Source organism: Alligator mississippiensis, chromosome 5 (genome assembly GCF_030867095.1).
Source record: "Alligator mississippiensis isolate rAllMis1 chromosome 5, rAllMis1, whole genome shotgun sequence".
Taxonomy (NCBI): Eukaryota; Metazoa; Chordata; order Crocodylia; family Alligatoridae; genus Alligator; species Alligator mississippiensis.
The window spans coordinates 33,774,013-33,799,791 of NC_081828.1; the positions used below are offsets into that span (position 1 = coordinate 33,774,013).

Here is a 25,779-nt window from a genome sequence, read left to right on the forward strand (position 1 = left end):
CTGGATGCATTTAGTTTACTAAATATACTTCAAGGCCATAAAACATAAAATAGTATAATCATCCTAACTGAGGGATGGTCAATTGCCTCAGTTTCTGTCAAACCACTTGAAGATGTGAGGCAGTGTCTGTGACTGTCTAATGCAGGTCTGTTGAAAGAAAAAACTCAGAAAAAAAAGAAGCTGCTTTGGAGCTGCAGCAGCAGGCATTCACCCCAACCCAACCACCCCCCTTGGCGACCATGCATATGAAATGAGTTATAAACCATTAAAGACTTACTGAAGTCTTTAAAGACTTGCTAAAGGCTAAAGGCCCTGGGAGGTTCATGCATGGAGAAGTTTTGCAGATTGCCTGCTTGCTGCTGGGGGTGGGTAGGGTTGTTTAGTCTTTTTTCTTACAAGAAATGTTGGCTGCACCGTACCCAAGCTAGCACTTAACAAGCATTCAACCTCCCTCCCTCTGATAACAGTCCACCCTGCAACTCTTTGCAACTCTTTCCAGTAATGCCATGACTCCATAAACCCCGTCCCACACAAGCACAGCATCCCCACCCTGAGGCAGGCACGGTCTCCGAAAACCAACCCAACCACCCACCCCAAAGAAAACATGACACATATATAGAGCAAAAATAAAACACTTTACTGAAAATGCTGCAGCTTAACAATAACTATATACAACTTAGCAATATAAAATATATACAAAATGTAAAAAAAAATTAAAAAGCTGAAGATATTTCACTCTACTCTCCTCTTCACTATCTTCATTCATTACTGGGCTGGTTGCCACCCACTGCGAGTTCCGCCCGTGAAAGTTTTCTGTGAGGAGGGGGAAAAAAAAAAGAAGGGGAAGAGGAGTGGGGTTTGGCGCACATTCGAAAAAACAGACTTTTGCCCTTCCACCCCCTCCACACACACACACAATGTCGGTGGGACATACTACCTACATATCACCTGGGATGTTGCTTAACCTGGGCGTCAGGTCTGGCAGGCAGCGTCCTGCCCCTGGACTTTTGGTCATGGTTCTGAAATGGAATGTGATGAAGTTCAGAAGGTTTGCAATATTGAAGGAAGTCATGTAATCACTCACTCCAAAGTTTCAAACTACTTGCAAAAAACTTACCATTATGGTGATGCTGCAGCTGTCATTGGGAGCTATGTCCACTGTAGTGGCAGCACATGACGTGGGGTGAGGGGGTTGCAGGTGGAGGCTACATGGGGGGACAGGATAGGAGGGTACATGGGCGGGGGGGAGGACATACATTATAGGTGGCGGGGGGGTGGAAAAATTAAAAGGGGGTAGAAAATTAAGGGATTATTGGCCTCCCCCATTTTAAAATAATAATTGGTCTGAGTGGACCGGTCCCGACCTAAACTGCGTGCTGTGAGGGAGGAGTGAGGAGTGAAGGAGGGCAAAAAAGAACACACAGCAGCATCTACTGGCTAAAGACTGGAACACAGTGCCCCCTCATGGTGAAGGGGATTCATTAGAAGTCTTTGGAGTCCCTGGCTGTTGGCACAAACAAATCCACAGTTGGAACGGTGTAACTGGAAAGCACAGCAAATTAACACATCTCCAAGTAGTGTTAGTTTAAGGTGCTAAATGGACTTTAGAGTGGCAGAAAATCCCAGGTTGTGCAAACACAAATGCAGGGGCATCAACATAAACGGGAAATATTATTTTGTCTACGTACACCTTACAACTAGGGTCTGAGCCAGTCTACAAGTTTATAGATGCTTGCAGTAGCCTGTTTACATTTATCATCATGACAATATCAGTGCTTACCAATGTTTCTTGAATGCTGCCTGACTGCTCTTGGAAATGGGTGTAGCTTGTAGAAACAAAAGAATGATGGGGTGAAACAAGAAAAATGGCTGGAATCATTAGTTTGACACTAAATCCTAGAATTCCATTGCCTTTTGTCACACACACACACACACACACAGAGTGCCAGGAAAAAAACAACTGAAAAAATGTAGCATGGCAGTGGAACAAAGCATTAGGGATGTGTGACCAGAATAACAGATTCAATAAAACAAAACAGAAATACTTAATCTGCCATAAAGCTAAAGCTTCTGGGCTCCTTATTCCCTAAGGCAGTCTGTGTGGTAGGGTTAAAACAGTCATAAACACCAGAATGCCAACATTCCCAAAAATTCTGTTTCATCATAAGTTCATCAAAACGAGATGTTACTGAGGAACTTTTCAGCTTCACCAAGTCAGCATCTTCCAATTAACATGTGTTTCATTGGAAAATTACTAAATTACTTTAATCAGCATCTTCTACAGACAGACCTTAAGTCAGAAAGATGGTAGGAGATTTGGGAAGTTGAGGAAGAAATAATTTCTGTGGGCAGTTCTCAGTACTGCTTGCTATAGGGTTTAGTGCATGTTCTTCTAGTTAACTCATACTGGCCACTGTTGGAGGCAGGAAACAGGAAATACAGTACTGATCTGATATGATGATTCAAAAGATACTGGATGTAAGAAAGACTCATCAGCTTATCTATAATATTTACCTGATTAGTTAGGCCAGTCTACACTAGGCAACATAGCTATTGCTGATAACAACTGTCAGCAGTATATTGCCCTGAACCTGTACTGAAACTGTTTAAGTAGCAGTACAGGCTGGTGCTCCAAACTTTTTAAATGTACAACCACAGACATCGTATAAAACAGGGTTTAGTTGTTTTGTTTTTGGTAATACAGCATTTACTCAAATTCAAGACAAGTTTTTTCCTCCATTCAACAGGGGGAAAAAAGCCCCTTGTCTTAGATATGAGTACAGGTTTCCCTCGCCAACCACGGTTTTGCCAACCACGGTTTTGAGTATCCACAGTTAATATTCTGTATACCATTTTGGCTACAATGGTATACAGGTTTGAGTAACCACAGTTTTCCATGGCCATGCATCGTCTTGCCAACCCCCTGGCCCTGCTTGTAACTCTCCTTCCCCTGCTGCCATACAGCCCCTGCTCCCCCAGTCGGAGGTGGCCCCCAGTCCTGCTGGAGGTGTGCGCAGTGGTGGACAGCTGCTCTACCCACCATGGCAGGGAACAGCAGGCCTGCTTGCTGCTGTTCCCTTTTGTCCTGCTTCCCTCCCCCATGACCCAGCATGGCAGGGAGCAGAGAAGCCACGTGGGGATCTCCTCACCTGCCACTGCTCACCCCATGCTGCCCTGGTGATGCACCTCCTGTGCCTGCTGCTGGTTTGAGGGGCACAGCCCTGCGCCACTGCCCTCAGTGCAGCCCTGCGTGCAGGAGGTGTATCGCCAGAGTAACGCGGGGCGAGCAGCAGCAGACGAAGAGATCCCTGCATGGCTTCTCTGCTCCCTGCCATTCTGGGCTGTGGGGGAGGGAAGCAGGGCAGCAGGTCCTACAACCCAGCCCTGCCAGGGCCCCATCTATGGGCTGCTAACCAGCCAATCACGTGCCACCGGAGGTAGATACAAAACACCGCCATTCAGATGGATGGGGGTGGGGAAGTGCCACTGTGTACTGTGCGGGGCCAGCCGGCACATCTCACCCCTCACCTCATCTTCCTTTCCCCTGTCCCCCTCACCCAGGTAAGAGGCGAATGTGCTGGAGCAGATGCTGCCACTGCACCCTGGGTGCACTCCATCCTTGCCTGCTGATGCGTATGCCCTATAACCTGTCTAAGTAACCTTAGGGGTACGCCTACGTCCAGTTGACCATCCTAAGTACTAAAGATAAGTAAAAATTATTTTTATACACTATACTGTACAGTATTCAAGTCCCTAACACCATTTTCCCCATAAGCCTTTAGTTTTACCAACCATGGTTTTGCCAACCACAGGAACTTTCTGGAACCTAACCCCCACGATTGGTGAGGGAAATCTGTACAAGCAGGATGGGGAGTGGAGCAGAGGTCCTGGTTCCAGCTCCAAGCCATAACCAACTCTCCTTCTACCACTGCTCCTCACACCTTTGTTCCCCACCACCATTGCCCCAACACCATTTCTGCCCTACCCTCACTGTTACTTCCACTTACCTTCCAGTCACAGCTCTGGCTCTGGCTCCATTCTGGGGTAGGGATCACAGAGCATGTGCTGCCTCTAGCCTCAGCCTAGCCACTCAAGGTGCAGACAGAAGTGCAGCTTCGTGTTGTAACTCATGGTGCTTTGCAGGGAGCGCCATGAGTTACAGTGATCTCCTGGACCCAACGGAGGTTTGCTGTTGGGTCCTGGGGGTTGGGGGATTGAGCTGCAGTTTAGAGTGGCTGCAAGTCTCTCTTTCCTAGCCCCGCTCCCCCTCCCAGCCTGGGGGGGGGGAGGGGGAGACTCCAATCCACCCGCCCACCCTCCAGTACCAGTTTGGCAACCCCACAGAATGAGCTCCCTCCATTCCCTTCTCCACTCCCCCATTCTGAAAACAGTGCTGGGAGCTGAAAGTGGTCTGCTTTAGAGTGGCTGCATCTGAACCTTCATATAGAGGGTAGAGTGATTTCAGTGGCTGATAGTGCAGTAAAATCTCACTTCTGTCAGTGCTCTCAGAGCCTGGGATGGGGCCAGAGATGCTGCTGCCACAACAGTTGTTTCATGGCTGGGCTAGGGCTGGAGCCAGCATGTGCTGTATTTCCTGTGCTGTATTTCCAGAGTGGGACCCCAGCCAGAGCCATTGCTGTAACAAGAAGGTAAAAGGAAATGGTAGGGGAGCTGGCAGCAGGAGGGAGGAAGTGCAGGGGGCAGGCATGAGGGAGAGGCAAGGCGGGGATAGGTGCCAGGGGTGCAGACACCACATGGAGGGACAGGCATTAGGGGGCACAAGTATAGAGGGCAGGTTGAAGGGGAGGCAAGTGGCAGAGAGCACAGGCACTAGAGGGCAGGCAGGGGGGCAACTGGCAGGGGGCAACATGCTGGGGGTGTAGGCACTGTGGCAGGCAGCAGAGGGGCAGTATGGGGGGGTAAGTTGCAGGAGGGCAGGCAGCACTGCAGGGTGGGGAAGTGTGGGCATGTAGGCACCAGGGGTCAGGCATAGGGCAGTTAGGCAGTCATGGGGCAAGTTGCAGGGGGAACAGGTGGCAAGGGGCAGGAGTCAGGCCACTTGGCTCCCCTGCTGCCTATCTCCCTGCTGCTGATGCCCGACCATAGCAGTGAGGGAGGGATGAATTTAAGACAACCCTCCAATAATTACATTCTAGACATGGAAAACAATCACAAATTTATGTTTTCCATGTCTAGAATATAATTATGGAGGGGGGTGGTCATTTTAAATTTACCATTATCTTGGATTTAGGTAAATACAGTACATACACACTTTAGGAGGTGGAATATACCATGGTTAAAGAAGAAGATTGAATGAATAAGAACCTTGATCTTGCTTTAAAGAAAAGAGACTTTATTCCCTTTTGTCTCTATTTTCTGCTGCACTCTATTTCTCTTCTTGTAGTACCACCAGTGTCAATGAAAGCAATGAATGAAGTAATGAAAATAATAAAAGTTCCCTTAAGTTTGAAGAAAGCAGGCAGTTTTAATTGCATGTCTACTAGCACACACCACGAAGAGCAACAGTGAAACAAAGAAGGGAGAAAAGATACCATCATGAGATGGTTTTTACCCATGATGAAAGAGTACGGGAAGAGCAGCTGTAAAAGTCTTCATGGTATGGGCGACTGATGCCACCTGAGTCAGGGAGGGCATGTGCCCACTTCCCCCCCCCCCCCCCCCCCCCCCCCAGAGGCCAGTCAGTGACTGGGGGTGGGGGGAGGTCCCCCTGCAGCCGATTACGCCTGCCAGGAAGTGGCTGTGGAGCTCCCGGAAGTGGATGCGGCGCTCCTGGAAATGCCAACTCTTCACCCAGCGCCCCCACTCCCCAGCTGGTGCTCACAGGGGGGCACTGGTGCCCCCATCTGTCCCCCCTGCCCATTGCCTAAGCAGGGAGTGCTGCCTGTCAAGGAGTGCACCAGCGCTCTCAGGGCTCTTCCCCTATGCGTCGCCACTGCTTCATGGTGCCCTTTTCACCATCTGCCCTTTTTCTCTCCAACAGTGGAAAAACACCATTGCCACAGGTTACAGCAGTTAGTATGTGTTGGTACTGTTTTTTGGCCCATGAAACTGTATTTTTTTCAAGTTCTGTGTGAAAGCTCAAATATAAGTGATGATTTAGCAGCCTTTCTTTGTGTGTGAGAAGAACGTTTTGTTAGATAATATCTTTTACTGGACTAACTGCATAGTTGGGAGAGATGTTAGATAAACTTTCAGACACTAAATGCCCTTACTAAGGTCTTGGAAAGAGGCAGATACAGCCCAGGCTAAATACCAGATAGGGCAATTTTGTTTAACTTCATTATGTAAATGAAAAGGGTCATTTAAAAAACAAGCGGAGCAGTAAGGCTATGGAGAAAAGAAAAGTTATCAGTAGTAGTTACAGATAACAGCTGAAACAGACAACTTTAATTTTGTAAAAGGCTAACACCATTTTCTTTGTGTGTGACAGAAACTGAGGCCTAATCCACACTACAAAGTTTTGCCAATGAAACTCCAAACTTTTGAATGCATTCACACCCTAAGCCCTTCTGTGATGGCAGAACCCTCCATCCCACTGGCAGACTTATCCCACCCAGAAGAAAGATGAAGGCATGTTTGGACAATCCCACACCTTCAACTGGCTGTCATGGTCCATTCACAGTTGGTGCCGCTCCAGAGCATACTTTGTTGACAACCTTATGAGAGTTGCTGCTGGCAATTGCCAGAACTTCCTGCCACTAGCACAAGTAAGCATAGACATAGCCTGAAGATTTTTTAAGTTCATCTTATGAATGACAAGGAAAATAAGATGAAGAAGCAGCCACACAGAAACAATATGAATAAATGAAGTTTAAATGTTCAAAAGGACTGGGGTGTTGGTTTTAGCTCAGCTGCTTTTAGGATTTGAAACTGCCTAAGGGCCCACGTGGCACATAAAAGCCAGATCTGTATGTTTATAATTTTGCAATAGTGTCTACATGTCTGAGCTCTTCAGAAGTAGTGGGAGAAAACTTCCTGATCCTGACACGTGTCAAGGGAAACAAAAAGACCACACAAGTATTGATACCATCCAACTGTGTTATGCTAAAGAAACTGTTTGGAACAGCCTCCTCCATCTATTGGAAAAAATACCAGCACACTTTACCTCTAGCTTGGACACTGCAAAGCAGATAGTGAACACCACTTAAAAAAATACAATAAAATAAAAAACCCTGCAACACACCCAAAATGTAAAGGAAGGAAAAAATGTTCTATCTGAGAATGATTTAATGCCTGGGTATTTTTGCAAAAGAGAGGACCAACTAAGTTCTTTTACTAAGTTTTTTGGCTCCCTAATAACTGAGGTAACTTCTTATTCATTACTATTTAGGACCTGCCTAAGAACGAATCTTTTATAAACAGCTGTACTGTCTACTTACCTTGTTCCCATGACGGTAGTATAATCTATATATTATACAAGAGCACAGTTCTGGAATCTATAGTTTCTAGAAGTGTGTTTTCTGGAGATGACATCTATTTGTGCTTGTACTTACCCATGTACATGTGAGGGGGGTTTAGTTCCTCAAAATTGAAATGGTGGATTCTTAATTGGTGAGTTTGTGACCCACTGTTTCAATTTAGGGGCTTCCGTCACTGTTACAGAACAGTGACAGCCCACTGGCAGCTCACTCCCCTCCCCGCCCAGCCGCAGGCAGGCTCCACGGGGAGAGTGGGGGCGGCAAGGGGCTTGATCCTTTTTTTTTTCGTGGAGCCTGCCCGCTTCTCCAGAGGCCAGGGGGTGAGCTGCTGGTGGGCCCTGCACTGTGGGGAGGCCTGGTCCTACCCTTCACAGTGGCAGCATTCCCCAGGCAGAATGCTAGCTGTGTGCGTGCTGCCCCAGCTGGGAGGCAGCACCTACTGGATCCAACTGTTCACCAAGTCTGTGCAGGAAGCAGTGAGGCACTGCCACTGCGGACAGAAGGACCAGGCCTCTCCGTAGCTCAGGGGTTGCATGACCCAGTGGCAACTTGGGTGGGCAGGCTCTGCCAGGAAGAAAAAAAAAAAGCAGCAAGGAGCCCAATTATTTTTTTCTGTGGAAATCCTTTTTTGCTGCCCACCTTTCCTACTGCCAGGGGGCAAGCTGCCTGTGGGTCCTGAGCTTCAGGGGTTGCCAGACCTTCACTTTGCAGTTGCGGTGCCCCCCAGGCAGCACCAGCCTTCTAGCAGCCTGCCTGGGCAGCCCTGGGGGTGCTGCCACTGCAGAAGGAGAAGTCAGCGCCCCACACAAATGCAGGGGCCACTGGCAGCTCAACCCCCAGTCATGGGAGAGGTGGGCAGGCTCCATGAGAAAAAAAAAGAAAAAAGATCAGGCCCCTCATCACTTTTTTTTTCTCGGAAGAGCTTGCCCATGCAATCTGCTGCTGGGTTGCGCAGCCCCTGGACTGTGGAGAGGCCTGGTCCTTCCCTCTAGTAGCATTGCCCCCTGGGACTGCCCAGGTGTGGTGTTAGCTGCATGGGTGCTGCCCCAGCTCACAGGCAGCACCTGGCCCCGTCCAGTGGTGCATGGGATGCTAGAAGCTGGGGCATGGGGAACCTCAAACTTGGCATGCTGGCTTGCCCCTGGGGCAGTATGAAAAGGTGGCAGGAGGACAGATGGGTATGCTTGCGGCCAGAGAAGGCAGCAGGGATGGTGCATAGGGTGCTGGAAGCCCACCAAGCCCAAGCTTCCCTAAGCATGCCTGGGCTTCCAGCACCCACCATCCCTGCCACCTTCTCCAGTCAGCAGCACATGCAGCCACCTTCTTGCCACCTTCTCACACTGGCCCAGGGGCAAGCCAGCCCATGTCTATGGCATCATGGGGAGGCAGCAGGAGCTGTCTGTACACGTGCATGATTTTTTGTCCACAACAGGACAATTTGCCTGGTCAAACTAAAATACATCAGAGGAAGTCTAAGTTGCCATGCTCAAAGAAATTTTGACATGAAAAAAAATTGTGCACATGTACATGGTGACACCATTATATTAGACAAATGGCAACTTCCAACACTTTTTGTCACGTGTACATGGCCACATCATCACATGTACAAGTGTCCATAGGTAATTTGCATTAAACATGAATAGAAAGAAGTATTACTGTTCACACATCTCCCTTTTTAATAACACATCAGGCCTCTTCTACCCTGTTTATCTTGAATGAAAGAGCAGGCAGGAAAAGAGAAATGTGTACATAATTTGATACCACCAAAAAAAGAAACAGAAATACAAAACCAGAAGGCACCATTACTTAAGAAGCTATTTTAATGTAAAATAGCTTTCCCCACTGAAAGCAGGAGAGTGTAGCATGCTAATTTCATTCTATTTAATTCAAGCTTTTGGTCATGCTTGATATTCAAAGGTAGTAAAATATGACAATGCTTACGTTTGTTTAAATCTGTCAAAGTTGGCCTTCTTTTCATCAGCTATGCTAATAACCTCATACAAGTTCTAAATACTAATTCAATTACAAGAGCAAATTGTGTCTACAGGAACACATAAATATAAATCAAAAAGTCAAAGATACTTTATATAGAGAGCCTCTCAGATAAAGTTTTCAATATTTTTTTTGGGACAAGAAATTTAGATAATATTGATATTGTATCTTATTCCTACAATATTCCCTAAAGGAATTCAGTAAATAAAATTAGATTGTATATTGCTATTAACCATAATTGGCCTGAATAAATAATAGCATTGAAAAAGAATTTCTAAAATTCTGAATTCTCCTAAGGAAAATCTGTTTTTCTGCTTTTGGATTGTGGTCACTTTACCTTTACCTCACAGCTGCTTTTCACCCATGATCCATAGAATTGCAGATAAGTAGAGCTAGAAAGGACCTTTGGTGGTCATCTAGTTCAAACCCCTGCCTGTGACATGATCATCCCTATCCAACCATCCCAAGCAAATACTTGTCTAACATATTACTAACACTCCATGGATAAGCCTATCACACAACCACAAAACATAGCAACCTAACTTGCCACAAGTAATGCAGTGGCTCAGGGGCAGATCCAGAACAGGTGCAGGGGCACAGCTGCATCCCCTGCCTTTCAGACTGGACCATGCTGGAGGAGCCTCTGGAGACTTCTTTAAGTCTCCAAAGCAGGTGAGAATCCCTCCTCTCTTCCCCTCTGGGCTCAGAAGTACATCCCCTCCCCTCCCCTCCCCTTCCCTCTCCCACCTCCTACTGCTGCTTTCCCTGCCATGTGGCTGGTGGGAAACTTCAGAGCCACTTTTGTTCACTCCAGCCAGGCTGCACAGGAGCTGAGCTCAGCTGGGACAACAGCAGTGGAGATGCATAGTGGGTTCCCCCTCCCCTTGCCTGGTCCTGAGAGGACCTGACAGATTGGGGGAACCACCCATGGTCACTGGCACTGTTGCTGTCCCAGCTGACCCCAGCTTCTATGCAGCCCTGATGGAGTAGACAGGAGTGGCTTTGAAGCTTCCCCTGTCCCTGGACTGGAAGGAAATACAGCCATGGTGAGTGGGGAAAGGGAGGGGAGAGGACCTGACTCTGAGGATTGAGGGGAAGGTGTGGGGATTCTTAGCTGCTTTGGCAACTTTAAAAAGTTGCTGGTGGCTCCCAGGCTTGGTCTGTTCACACAGTGGGGTGGGAGGAAGAGGATGGAGGTTGTGAACAGAGATGCAGCCACCCCTGCAGCAGGTTGCTACTCCTTCACCCCACTTTGCTGAATCCTGAATACACTCCTGTAGGGAGCTAATTCAACCAACTAGCCATAGAAAAAAAATGTATAAGTAATTATGGCATGCACATACACAGACACTTTAAGTGTACTAATTATAAGATGTTTATAAAGTGCTTATACTATTTATATAAACATTTCATGTGTATCAAAATGTGGCAGAGCACCTTTGGTGCCTGCCACTTTAAGGGCTGAGAGTAGCCGGCAGGTGCAGGCCAGCCCTGACAAGGTGGTCACATGACTGCAGGAGAACCAAGGGATTGGAGGAGAGAGCTGAGCTGCCTCTATTTTAGCTCAGGCCCTCAGGTTTGAACCAGCAGTCTGTTGTTGGTAGCTGGAAGAAAACCACCTGGCTGAGCAATTGCTCAGAACATTTTTGGAAGTAAAGGCAGGAGCTATGGGGATGGTAGGAGGCTCCTGGTTCTGGGGAATGATAGAAAACTACACCCTGCTAGGGTAGGATGGTGTGGTGGGGCTGCCTGTGGTGGTGTGGTCCCCATGAAATGCCATATGAGTTGCCTCCCTAGTGAAAGGTGAGTATGGGGTGCCTTATAACACCAACCCCCACAACCTTGTAGGTAACCTGGCAGTAGGGACAGGAAGGGGTCTAGGCATGACCATTAGAGGCCTGAGATGGTGGGACAGATGGAGCATCCCACAGGAGCACAGGGAGGTGCCCTGTGTGCTCAGATGAGCTCACAGGGGACCCCCCCACACACACTCCCATGGGATGCTCCATCCACCCCATCATCTCAGCATTCATGAGCAGCACTTGGTACCTCAAGGTACGTAAAAAAAAAAAAATGTATATATAAATATGAACACCGTGTGCCCCCGGTGGCTGGGTGGGGCACATCTGTGCCTGTGGCGGCAGGAGCCCGGCAGGGGGGAGCAGGGAGCTCCCGCAGATGCTGCTGGCACTGTCGGTGGCAAGGAGGGGCAGGGGGCCAGCAGTGGCCAGGGGCGATTGTAGAATGGTGGTGGGGTGGTGAGAGGCAACTACCTGCAGGCACCCCTGACAGTGTCAGCGGCACCTTTATGCAGGGCGTGCACCGCCACGTGCAGTGGGTGCACATGCACCTGCATGTACCCCCTACACTTTGTCCCTGCATATAAAGCTGTGTCTATGGCTGAATCGCTGAGTCTCTGAATCGGAATAGAATCTTCAGATTCAGATTTGGCTGAATTGAACCAGGACAGTGATCCAAATCAGTGAACTGAATCACTGTCCCTCGAATTGGGCTGAATCTGAATCCAAATTGAATACTGCCTGCTTTGCACACCTCTATATAATATGCTCTGGCTATGCTGGCTTGTTGTTTTATGTTGTCTAATCTGAAAGCTACAGAGGGATGAGTGTGCACCTGGTGTAGGACCCAGCAAACTAAGCTACATCCTCATCATGTTCTGTCAAATGCTAGAACTCCCTTGCAAGCAGCAGAATGGAAACATTCAACTGTTTTTCACCTCCTCTGCATTTTCTGAGCAACATCAAGGAGCCAAATAGTAGCAGAGAATAGGCCTTGCAGGGTGGGCAGCCAAAGAAACTGTTGAAGGGAACAATTACTGACTCCAAATATATGACACCTCATTGCTATTTCATCTTGGTTAGACTGAATAGTCATAGGAAATAGTGAGTCAGTTACTTTTTGTCAGGAAGCACACAAATGGCTGACAGATGCAGAAGAGCCCTTCTCCTGTGTACTTTGGTTTTCAAAAAAATGAGGCAGGTCATTTGCCCTTGAAGGTTTGGGAAAACTCTGAGGTCAGATAATCAGGATTTGGGGAGAAGCAGTATTGGGACGCAAACAGAATTGCAAGGCTCCTCTCATGAGAGCAAGTGGGTTCCTCGATTCAACTTTTGCAATTGCTGTAGTGGGTCCTGTTCTGCTAAGACTGATGGTATTGAGTGGAGTCATATTTAAGTTCCTAAACAATAAGAAATGGACTACAGTATTTAAAAAATGAATTATCATTGTTTTGAAGACATGCCTATGTATTCAATAAAACCTATTTTCTGAGTGTGCTTGCATTTTAAAGGTATGGCCATACAATCAATTTCCTTTAGGGTAAAAAAGTGTGGGGCTTTACAATGCATCATCTGCTCCCAGGCAGTTACCTTCATGCATTATAATTTCCATGGTAAATGAAAGATTAATCTGTGATAAATTACCCCTCTTTCATTAAGATTAAGATACCACAATTTAACTTCCATTTACCATAGGGTAGGCCATGGATACAGGCAGAGTCTGCAGAGCAACTCATACATAGCCCTGTCTTCTTTTACCCAACAGTACAATGTTCATATGTCCATACCCTAAAGTAACTTATCACATCTAGTTTTACATGGAAAGTGCCCAGAGCAACAAGTACAGTGCTAATTCATGATTTTTTTAAGTTCAAAGAATGAGCAGAACAATATATTTGTTCTGTTTATTACACAATTATGTAACCTTGGTGAGAAATTAACATTTATTTAAGAGAACAGAAGGAAAAATAAAACACTGGAATGCTCTACTACTGGATGACTTCAGTGCTGTTTAATGCTGAAAAACAAGTGCTTTCTATGTAACTGATTAGCTAGTCTTGCTCCTAGACACAGCACTTCATCAGACAAGACACAAAACAAAAATACTTCATAATAGGCTGGAGACCAGATAACCACCATTAGTCCCTACTGTGAAAACAGAACAGTTTGCAGTCACGTTTCACAATAGAAATGATCTGTTTTACAGCTTTTCTTTCACATAATGGACCTGTCGCAGAGCACTGAGGTGCCCTGCTCCTAGAGGGCAGAAACTGCCAGAGGAAAAGCTCTGGCAGTGCATAGGGAGCCCTAGCAGGGAATAGGAGCCCACCTGTGGGTTGCCAGGGCAACTGGAGGGAGCAAATGACCCACACCTGCCAGCGGTCAGCTGCCTGTAGGAGGCAGAGGCTGGCTCTTATAAAGCCCAGGGCTGAGGCCAGGCTGGCAGTTCCCAGCCAGCAGTCAGAGGGGTAGGAGCTTGAGCTCCTTGAGTTAGGATGTGAGAAGAAGCCTAACAGCAAGTACAGCTTGATCAGAGTTGAGCAATGTTGTTATAGCCAGAGGGTGTATGTTTGAGTTATAGTCAGGAGGCTTGAGTTTGTGTTGTTATGTATTATACTGGTGGCTAGGGTGAGGCTATTAGGGGTTGGAGGAAGCCTCATTGGGGACTCACAACAGAGTGTGAGGACCCTGGTGCCAGTGAGGGCACAGTATCCTCATTGGGGACTCACAATGAAGTGAGGACCCCAGTGCCAGAGCAGGCACTGCATACTCATAAAGGGACCCACAGTGGTGTGGAGACCCCGGCACCAGTGAGGGTGCAGTATCCTTAAAGGGGCCTCACAGCGGAGTGTGAGGACCCTGGTGCCCAGGAGGGCACAGCATATGGGGTGTATAGACCCCAGCCCTAGAGAGGGGCACTTTTGAGAAGCCCAGGTGTGGGCATGGTGAGCCCCAGAGAGGGGACCATATTGAGTAGCTGAAATTGGGCATGGTGAACCCCAGAAAGGGGGGTTGCACTTCTGAGACGCCCCAGGGTGGGTGTGGCAAGCCCCAGAGAAGGGGTACTACTGAGAAGCCCCAGGGCGGGCGTGGCGAGCCCCTGTGGAAGGCATAGTACTGTGATAAACCCTGGAGAAGGGCGGAGTACTGCGGTAAACCCCGGCGAGAGGAGGTAGTGATGCGGTGAGCCCTGGAGAAAGGGGGTAGCAGTGCGGTGGGCCTGAGAGATGGGTGACTCAGCCAGGAAGTCCCAGAGTGGGCACGGAAGTCCCCAGGAAAGGGGCGGCTTCATGGGGAAGGCCCCTGAGAGGGGCGATATTACAGGGAAGGCCCAGAGTGGGCATAGAGAGCCCTAGGAAAAGGGCAGCATTAGAGAGCCCCAAGAGAAGGGCAGTATTCTAGAGAAGACCCAGAGCGGGCACGAAGAGCCCCAGAGAGTGGGTGAGTGTACAGAAGAGGCCCCAGAGAGCGGGCAGTCTATGTATAGAGACAGACCAACATCTATCCCATCTGTGAGGCTTGGGGTGTGGTATTGGGGGTGGTTGGAGCCACGCATAGCCCATAAGGCTAGGGTGCCCCAAAGCACCCATTTGTAAGACAAGACCCATGAGGAGTCTGGGAAACCATGGGGTCCGAATAAACATAGAGACGTGTCCGAGAGGGCGTAAGGCAGCCTCCCAACCAATTTAAACTATCAAAGATGTGGTGGGCGAGAATTGGAGGGTGCCCTTGGGCTGACTTGGCACGGAAGAGGGGGCCTTAAGGAGATCACGGCCCTCCTGTAGGACCCCGCCGTGACAGGACCAAATTCATCTTTGGTAGAACTCTGCTAGTGTCAACAGAGTAACTCAAGGGATGAATTTGGCTCCATACTCAAGTATTTCAGTTACATATGCAACTGTACTCCTAATTATTTTTAGTTTTCCAGAACATTTTTATTGAAACTTTGTTGTAGAAACTCTAGCACTTCACTGCTAAACCTGACAAGGTAACAGGATGATATTAGGGCTGTGCGAAGCTTCAGGTGGTGATTTGATTTGGAGGAGATTTGGCCCAATTCAGTAGCTGAATTGCTGAATCTGAATCAAATCAGGGGACCAATTTAAAAGTCTGAATCGATTCAAAGCTCTCTGAATCTTCGGCAAAGATTTGGAGAGCTTTGACAATTTGGGCAGTCCCCAGTGGCTGCAGCAGGGAGCTGTAACCACTTTGAGCCGGTAAGTACTAGAAGCAGAGGGGCGGGGGTTGGGGGAGGGGACCATGGGGGGACCCCTGCCCACTCCCTCAGCCTCCCCAACCCCTGCCCACTCCCCCAGCCCCTCCATGGCTGCCCCCGCCCACCCCAGCTCATTACTTTAAAAAAAAAAAAAAGCCCCAGTGCTCACCGGGTGCTGCGGGTGGGGGGTGATCCTCACTGCCCCACACTGCATGGGGGGCTCTGCATGAGCCCCCTCAACACCCCCTTTCTCCCCATGGCTGCCCTGTCTGCTGGGGCGCTGGCCCTTTAAGAAAAAGCCAAGAAAAGCCCTGGGACTCTCCACTCCTGGTGCAGCCTCAGGGCTTTGGGGGCTCCTGCAGAGCCCCCATGTGGTGGGGAGCAGTGGGGATCACCCCCCCCCAGCAGCAGTGGTGTCTCAGGGTTTCTTCAGGTTTATTTTTTTTCTTAAAGGGCCAGAGCTGGCCTGTGCAGGGCATCTGTGAGGGGGCTGGGGGAGTGGGGCAGAGGGGGCTTGTGCAGAGCCCCCCATGCAGCGTGGGGTGGTGGGGATTGCCCCCCACCCAGCAGCACCTGCTTACTAGGGGCTTTTTTTTTCCCCGCAAGTGCTGGGACTTGGGGCAGGCTGGGCAGCCATTGCTGGGCTGGGAGAGGGGTGTGGGATGGGCCTGGCCTGGCTTGGTATGATTTGGAGGTTCGGCTGGTGTCAAATCTCCGTATCAGATTTGGCCAAATTGAATCGCGTCAGTGATTCGAATAGCCGAATCGAATTGCTGTCCCCTGAATTGGCCAAAACCGAATCCGAAGCGAATACTAGCTGCTTTGCACAGGCCTAGATCGTATGTCAAGAGGACATAAAATATATGCTTTACCTCAGGACAGAAATGCTTAAATCTAGTTCGGATTCATTGAAGCCTTCAGCATTATGCTAGGGATATATTTAGCCACACATGTTTAGCTGTACAATCTTAAAATTGTGGTTATTTTAGCAGGCACCATTGAGCTGCTTGAACTGATCTGTAAATACTTATACACCAAATTATTGTGTGGCTGAAGATCTAGCAGCCCCTTCTGAAAGCCAAGCAATCATAGAAAAATAGGTCTGGACTTTAGGAAGTCATTTAAGCCAAGCCCCCCCCCTCAAAGCTGGATCCCCCCTGTCTGAACCAGCCCACACAAATGTTTATCTGACTGGCACTGAAAAACATCCAGCAAAGGAGATTTCACAATCACTCTAGATAATCTGTTCTAGTGGTTAACTACCGTGAGTTGGAAAGTTCTCCTTAATATCCAACCTAAAGCTCCCTTTTTGTATTTGAAGACTTATCAAATCTCCCCTCAGCCTTCTCTAGAAGAAATAATCCTGATTTTGGGGTTTTTTTTTCCAACCTTTCCTTATTTCAGGTTTTCTTGACCACAAATCATTTTTTACTGCTGTTCTCTGGACCCATTCTAATTTGTCCACATCTTTCTTTAAGTATGGAGTCCAGAATTGGATACAGGACTCTAAATGAGTTCTCAAATGCTGCTTATACTCACTTCCCTTTACTGTGTTTCAAAGAGGGACAAATAATCCATTCACCACTCCAGTATGAGGAAGGTCACACAATTTTTTTTTTTTTTTTTTTTTTTTTAAAAGACTGGAAATGGTAGGGGGCTCCCAGTTTCACTAAAATACTGTAATCAAGTTGTACACTATATCATGCTCTTCATCACATAGGACACAAAATAAGATATGGCAAGTCCTCATTTTAAATGTCTCTATTCTCTGCATTTGTGAACATTAATAAACTATTCTTCTTTGATCTTATTTGAATTATATAAATGTTCTATAACTGTTTTTTTAAGTCAGAGAAATATTCTACACATCTGGCTGTATGTAACTGCTTTGCAGTGCCCCTGCACTACATGTTACTTCCAAACATAAACTCTAGTACTGATAAAAACTTGTTTGTGAAGACTCTGCTCCTCCACATGCTCTAGCCCCAACCAAGTGTTCTCACTTCAGTGGGAGTGAAAGAAAGAAACAGTAAGATAAAATGTTGATTCCTGTGCAGTCTGAGAGAACCTTAGAATGACCAGGATATTTTACAATTATTGTGATTAGACTACATCATAAACAGATCTTATTGTCAAAAGTAACTAAATGTTAAAAGATCCTTTGTAAAGACTTACAAGTGATATCTTGCTTTGTCCCTCCACTCGGAACATTTGGAAGAGCTGAGAGCTGAATTTTCACGCTTAGTTGGGAAAGAGATTCAGTATCAAAACCAACAAAAGGCATCTTAATTAAATCTTAACATTTCAGAACATGCTCCTGCATGGCAAGAGGAGGGAAGGGAATCCCTTTGTTATTAATTCTTCCTTTAAACCAGTACTGCTGCGTTTACTGCCTCTTTTCTCATAAAGCTGAAGTGACATATGCTGAATACTGTTCAGTCTTGACCTTTTAGTCACTCTAAATGAGAGAGGAATTCATGACTCAGCCTTTCATCAGCTAAACGGTCTGTTAACACTACCATGTCTTATTGTTAGGATAAAAACAGTGAGGGCAATAGAAATTAAAGTGGATGTGCGGCCTCTTCTAATAAAAAAAAAAATCACTGCAATGAGAGTGGCTTATTGAACCCTTGGACACCTCACAAATAGCTTAACCTTCAGCCACTCACAATTAATGTCTGAATACTGTAATAATGTAGCCCCTGACCAGAAGCAACACCCTAGGTTGAATCACCATATTCATTTCTCATGACTGGAAGATTATATTAATCTACTTCCTTAGCCTTTAAGGAACAACATAGATGTCTTACCTCTTTTTCTTTCTGCCTCCTGTAGCAGCAAAATATTGGAAATTATGTGTGTTCGGTGGATTTGGTTCTCAATTCCCATTTTCCTAAGATCAACTTCTGTCAGATGGAGCAAATCCTGCAGCAAACCCCAGAGTAAAATACATGCTATAGAAGGTTATTAGTCCAACAGCAAAATTCAAATCTTTCAGCCAGATTGCTGTTATTTAGCCTACAGATGTAAAAGGAGACAGATTTAGGAAAAAAATTATGCATTATGTGATGTCCCTTTGCAACGATAATTTCTGTCAGTGAAGCAGGAGGGATCTAATAATGTCCTTAGCAAATACAACACTAGTTAACCAAGAAGATAATATTTTAATTATCCAAATATATTTCTGTGATTTTTATAACTCACCATTGGACCAATATAATTTTATACGGGTTAAATTATTTTTCCTTAAAAAGCCAGTCATATTGAACAAAAGTGCCACTTACTATCTCTGCATTTTCTCAACACACATCAAAGGGCAAAGATTTTGCTAATTTAATTTTGGTTGTACTCTGCTGGATATATTTAAAAATGAGAAAAGGTTTTTCTCTTCAGCTGTTACAGTTCAAAAACAGGAAATTTTCACTAGGCTGACTCTTCTAATAAAATCCCACCTCATTAACACACCAATTTCACATACATTAATGGTGGAAGGTGCACTGCTAACCCAATTAGGGTGGACATAAAAATATTGGAAATAAAGGCTTTGGGTAAACAAAATACTCAATGTAATTAACAACCATCAGGGGACATGACCCTATTCTGGATGACACGGATTTCTGAACAATGGAGAGTCAGATAATCAAGGTTGATTGCTTATCTCCTCTCCACTATGAGTATTATTTATGAAAGTCTAGATTGCTACAATTTTATATTACCCTCTCTCAAAGAAAATAAACAAATAAGCATTGCAATTTGAGAAAATCGTTAGGTAATATATAATTCCTTTCCTTGTTCTATTTTAAACTCTTTTTATCTTTAGTCTGTGGAGCATATGAAAGTTGTTTTTTAGAATTTACTCCTTTTTTGCTACTACCAGGTGGTGCTCACAACATTCTGATATATAGTAGTCTCTTTTATGAGACCTGGCATCTCAACTTTAGGGCCATAAAACACAGATCACATAATTATTTACTGTAGATGCACAACCAATGTTGACATGGATATGTCAACAACAGGCAAGGGACCTAATGACCCTCAAAGTGGTATAAGCAACCATTAGGCTTATTTTTTCCCTTACTACACATACCAAAAAGAGGAAATATCAATGTTCAATCCACAGATAAGTGAGACATGTTTATTACTGACACAGGTTCTTTCCCCACCATCCAAAAATGCCACACAAATAAAAAAAGGAGGTGGGGGGAAGAATCTCTCTCTGCTGTTTAGCCTTTACCAAACATGAAGAATGACAACACAAAAACAGTAGCTGTTTACAAGTCTGGACTAGACAACATATGCTGGTGGTTACACAATGTGGTCTTTTATTAACTCTGTTATTTTAGAGTAGTGTTAGGAAAACTAGTACTTCTGTGGCAGCAGAGAATGATACACAGATGCCATGATTTTCAGGGAGAATAATTTTCTACCTGGAGGACTCCTGCCTTATTCAAGAATCCCATAATACATTTCAGGTTCCCATGTGAAGAGCATTCAACTGACCTGCACTATGAATGAAAGGGACCTAGGGGTAATAACTGACAACAGTATGAACATAAGCCAAAAGTGCGACGCTGTAGCCAGCACGCCCAACAATACTCTGGCATGCCTCAATCGATGCATCTCCAGCAAAACCAAGGAAGTGATTCTCCTGCTCTACTCTGCACTGGTGAGACCACAGCTGGAGTACTGCATCCAGTTCTGGCCACTGCACTTCAACAAGGATGTGGTAAAGCTTGAGAGAGTCCAGAGAAGAGCCACCTATATGATCAGAGACTTGCATGGCAAGCCATATGAGGAAAGGCTGAGGGACTTGGGACTCTTCAGCCTGAAAAAGAAAGGACAGAGGGGACTTAGTAGCAGCTTACCGCTACATCAGAGGAGTACATCAAAGGCTCAGTGAACAGCTGTTGGCCAGGACACCCTTGGGGAAAACCAGGAATAATGGCCACAAACTCCTGGAAGACCATTTCAGGCTCAACATTAGGAAAAACTGCTTCACAACTAGGGTGTTCAGACTGTGGAATAAGCTCTCTCTAGAGGTGGTGCAATTACCTACCCTGGAAATCTTCAAAAGGAGACTGGATGGGCACCTTGCTGGGGTCACCTGACACTAGTTGTCTTTCCTGCTTGGTGCAGGGGGCTGGACCCAATGATCTTCTGAGGTCCCTTCCAGCCCTTAACAATCTATGAACCTATGAATCTTCAAGTCTCAGCATTGTCACAGACTCACTGTGTAGCCTCTTAATCATAACCTATCTACATCTATCATATAACCTTTCTATACCTTTCAGTTTCCTTTGAGAAATTGGGATGATCATAACCTCTGCTGTAAAAATAAAAAGCCCTGTGAAAATGCTCCATACTACTAAAAGAAATGCTAGGAAGTTGATACTGTATAAGCACTTACTAAGACTTCCAACAACTTTAAACCTTAGGTCAAGCACTTAAGCACATGCCTAACTTTGAGCATGAGTACTTCCATTAACTTTTAACAGGATTATTTTTTTGCTGAAAGATAAGGATATTTTGGAATATCTAAGCTAGGATTCAGCAAAGTCCTTAGCTCAGGAGCTGGGACTGCCCAATGATGACAAAGGAGCAGAATCTCCTGAAACTATAAGCAAAATTAAAGTTTGACTCAAGCCCCTAAACTCAAAAAGCCTATTGTATTTGGAACGACATACTGGGTGCATCTGCATGTGCAATTAATGCGCTGCAATAAACTCTGGCACATATTGTGCCAGCCCTGGCTGGCAGGGAACCTGTGGGGTCAGGCTGCTGCAACACAGCTCAACATGCTGCAGAGGGGCTGGCTGGGGCACCAGGGTGCTCCAGTGTAGGGCTAGCCAGCAGGCAGCCCCTGCACTGTAGCACCCCTGTGCCCCAACCAACCCCATCAGCATCTACATGTGTGTTACTGTAAACAACTCTGCCATAGGATAGTACTTGTATTTACAAGCACTAACCTACAGCAGTTAGTTTACTCCAGGGGCAGGCAATTATTTTGGGTGGAGGACCACTTACCAAGTTTTGGCAAGCCATCAAGGGCTGCATGGGTAGTCCTGCCCCTTGCCAGGTGCCCCACCCCCTGGTTGCCATCTTGGACCAGAAGTCCCGCCCTCTAACTCCTGACTTTTGCCACCAGAACTTCCTCTCCTTGCCCCCTGAAATTACTCCTTTCATCAAGGCGTTTTGCCATCGCTGAACCAGAAAAATACCAAATTATATTCTAAAAATTAAACATGTACTACAACATTCATTAATTTCTTTAAAAAAAAATTGTCCTGATTTATATGTGTTAGTGTAGTGTAGTGTACATAGAAGTGATAGTGTAGTAGTTTAAAATGAAGTCTTATTTTTGTATATTGTAAGAGGGTGGGTATAGGTTTACGGGTATGTGAGGTGTGGGAGAGGGGCTGTGTGTGTGTGATTTGTGGGGTGTGGGTGGGTATGGGTTTTGTGGTGGGGAGTGGGGGGAGGGTGGCTGGGGAAGGTTGTGGTTTGGGTGGAGGGGAAGATTTGCCCACAGCCTGCCCCTGCTCCTCCTGCAGCAGGCAGAGCCCTCACCAGCACTCCTGCAAGCCCAGGCTCCACACTCCTGGCTCTGGGGCACTGGTATGGGCCCCGTGCTCCCACTTGCTGCCACTCACCGCCCCCCTCGCCCCCAGTCACTCTGGCACCACATCCCAGCTGCTCCTGGGTTCCCAGTGCTGCAGCTGGGAACAACATGGTGCTGGAGTGCAGCGGACAGGGGTAGGAGTGAGGAAATGGCTGTGGCAGGCTGCGGGGAAATGGCTGTGGCAGCGAGCTGGCACCTGGAGCACAGTAACAGTTGGGCGGGAGCACAGGGCCCACGCTGGTGTACTAGGGCCAGTGCCAGCAGGGCCCAGAGTGGGGTGGCAGGAGTGCTGGGTCTGGGCTGCCAGGGGCTCTATGGAGCTGGGCTGCACTGCTCAAGCAGGGAGAGGAGGGAGCCAGCCTGGCTTCATAGAGTCCCTGGCAGCCCAGCCCCATACTCCTCCCGCCCCACTCTGGGCCTCGCCAGCTCTGGTCCTGGGGCACCAGTGCAGGGCCCGTGCTCCTGCCTGGCTGTTGCTGTGCTCCATGTGCCTGCTCACTGCTCCTTCCCCCTACCTGCTGCAGCCATTTCCCCACTGTCTTAGAATGAACTACTGGGTTCAGACGATTCTCTGCGCTTGAACAAAGGATGTACTCATGGTTATTTTCACTTTTGCAAAGCTTTATTTAAGGATACTTGCAGAGGCAGGCAATAAGACAGAGCAGAGAGGATGATCACTTCACATCGGCTCTAGGCAGCAGCCGCTACTCTGCATAGTTCCCCTAGCCCCGGAGTGTCTCAATCTCGGGGATGTGATAGCCTGCACCGGGCTCCGTGCAAGATCTCTTGCTAGAGTGCAGGAACTCTCCGTAACTTAAGAATGTACAGCTTATATAGTCTGGAGTAAATAATGTTATCTTGAACTAGGGATTTGGTTATCTCAAGCTAAGAATTTGGGGATGAGTCGTGATCTAACACACTTGGTGTTTACTACATTCTACTGTATTACAACACTCTGCTATCTAGGTTCATGGTTCAGTCACGCTCACAGAGCAAAAAGCTACGTGCTGTTTTACTGGCTTACTATAGAGTCAGCATACAAAACTCTTGCTATGAGCATTAAGCAAAGCCCTTACTATTATACCCACCCACCCACCCACTGGTCGGCCTCTGGCACCATGTGGTTCCCAGCTGCAGCTCCAGGGCTGCAGCAGGCCCTGAGGCCTGGTGCAATTGCCCACAGTCCTCCCTGCCTCCCTCCCTGCTCCTTCTTATCTGTATTTCCCACAATGCAGGGAGGCAGGAACAGTCCCAGGCCAGAAGTCTCCAGAAGCCCCCAATAGACAGAGGCTTCCGGCTGGGCCTCAGTGGGAGGGAGGGGGAGAGGGAGGACTGGGTGGCAGGGCCAGGTTGGACTTGCTGCTGCAGCTGTTTAGTTCTACCACTGGCTCCCCCTGGGTCCTACTACTCCTGGCTCCTGTCATCTTTGACAGTCAGTCAGGGGCAGATAAATATTAATTTTCTAAATATTTTAGGAGCCCTGTGGACTGGATAGAATGGCCTGACAGGCCAGATCCAGTCTGCGGGCCATATTTTGCTCCATCCTAATAGCACTGCATGTGTAGATGCTGGCACATTTACTGTGGAGCTAATTTGGTGGCAACTGTCATCCTCCTGGGTCACGGTGTAATCATGAGGGCCACCCAGATCTTTGATTCATATGCCTGGGCAGGAATTCTTGGAGGAGTGGAGCCTGGAGCTAATTAGGCAATTTCTTAGTAAATGTCTCATGTAGATATGCCCACTAAACCTATTTCTTTGAGCTGCAGTTTTGAGCTGAAGCTAATTTTTTTTTACATAGGCTTTCAGGCCTATTAAGCTAAAAAAGTATTTTTGCTGCATCTGTTTTCAAACTGCTCTCTGTCAACTGAGTCCTCCCATGTTTCTATATTGGGATCTTTTGTGTTACTGTTATATGATTCATGCTAACTTTATGGTTCAAGTTATACTGCATTTTGTCTCTACTTGGGGACCTAGCTTATTAGGGAAAGTGCTATCCTTTTATTAGTTATCACATTCTAGGTTATTTTTTAAATCCTTTTATCTTTATTCTGATTGTATTATCAGATTACCCTTGGCACTCATTAAGAACACTCATATAGAGGCAGAACAGATGTGCCATAAGATCACTTTTAATTGAAACCTTATTGTTTGTCTGTGTAAAATTTTACTGGGGGAAAATGACTGCTGAAAAATTGTTATTCATTTACATAGGAACCTAGAGGTGTCTCCAGTTGCAGATAATGCTTTCATCAAATTTATTTTGTTTCTGGACTTTGTGGTATTTTGCAAAAGAATTAAAATGCCTATTGATAGCATTAAGAGTTCAGTGCAGTGCACAATTCTTGATAAACTCAATGACCACTGAGCATAGTACAGAACACTAAAGGTAGGTCTGTGAGTTCATACATCCTTGCAACAAAGTTAGGATAGAAGACTGAAAAGACTCCTGGTTTAGACATCCAGATATATGCTTATAAGGGAGATCTTTCTCAGAATTTACCAGTTAACTTCTGGAGCTGGGCTTGAGATCTTCAGACTAACTCACAGGACTTCTGGCATTGCAGCACAGTGAGGAAGAGACAGAGCAGCTGTTCTTTGTCTTTAATTTTAAAAAGCTAGCTGCTTCTGTTTGCTCAAAAGAACAAAAAGATGTCATAGAAAGCCTCTTGCCTTCTGTACAAGCAGCAAGGCAGGATGCCATCCTTGAACTCAAAGACCTGTAGAAATGTCCTTGAACTCAAAGACCTGTATGCTACAATCCCAAGTAGATATGGTTGGCCAGCCAGAAGGTCAAGTCAGGAATGACTCCAGCCAATTTACATATATACTAGCATGTCAGCAGCATGTATTAGTCAGGCATAAACTTAGCTTTTGTTAAAAGCAGCAGTGTTTGCTCAGCAGAATTCTGTACTTTCATGATCCCCATAACAAATGATGTTTCTGCTAATGTTGCTTCCGGTCCAATTTCTGCAGTGGGGTTAATAAGTGTAAAACTGAAATACGTTTGGTAAAACTTTGTACTCCCATACTGACCTCCATCTTACAATCAATTAGCTAAGCCTCACAATATCCCAATAATGCAGGTTTGGACAAAGATGATCCTGCTGTGTGAAGGGAGCAGACTAGATGACTTCCTGAGGTCTCTCCCAGCCCTACTTTTCTGTGAGTTTAGGTATTACACCAAGATCAGGTACAGACATTACACATAAACCTGTATAAGTGATCAGAAACCAGTCTATACCTGTAACACAGTGGTCTCCAACATTTTTAAGTAGGAGATCACCTTTGGCATTTAAAAGCAAGCCAAGATCTACTGTGCATCATCTCCACCACCCCTCCCACACCCAGCAGGTAAGTCTGTGGGAAGGGAAAGGGGGTGCAGATTGAGGCACAAGGAGAAAAAATTATTTGGAGGTGCGCCTCCCCACCAAGTAAGTCCCACCTGGCTGGGGCCCCACTCAACTTATCCCTGTTCCTGCCTCTGCAGCACTGTCCCTCACCACAGGGGCCTCAATCTAGCCCCTTCCCTCCCCCACAGACTGATCTGCTGGACTGGGGCACGCGTGAGTAAGCATGTGGGCACTCAGCCCCCCACCCCAGCCTTGGATTGACTCGAAGAGGCTTCAAGATATACCGCAAGAGGCTTCAAGATCTACTGGTGGATTAAGATCCACTGGTTGGTGATCACTGCTGTAACAGAACAGAAGATCA

General features: G+C 46.6%; 1 protein-coding gene and 1 long non-coding RNA gene across 5 annotated transcripts in view; both read right to left on the reverse strand.

Moving 5' to 3' along the window:
• The window catches only part of BCAR3 (BCAR3 adaptor protein, NSP family member), a 140,907-nt gene that overhangs the window by 110,421 nt on the left and 4,707 nt on the right, over positions 1-25,779 (reverse strand). For both annotated transcript variants that reach the window (XM_019479038.2, XM_019479037.2), the window contains exon 2: positions 18,257-18,371. In XM_019479038.2, the coding sequence (XP_019334583.1) occupies positions 18,257-18,371 (115 nt within the window). The remainder of the gene's footprint in view (positions 1-18,256; positions 18,372-25,779) is intronic.
• Positions 617-3,164, reverse strand: LOC132250768 (uncharacterized). 3 transcript variants are annotated; one of them, XR_009462380.1, is made up of 2 exons: positions 949-3,164; positions 617-813 (listed from the first exon to the last, which is right to left on the reverse strand). It is a non-coding gene; the product is annotated as an uncharacterized LOC132250768 (long non-coding RNA). The 3 variants fall into 3 exon arrangements; XR_009462381.1 differs by having other exon boundaries at positions 942-3,164; XR_009462382.1 differs by having other exon boundaries at positions 938-3,164.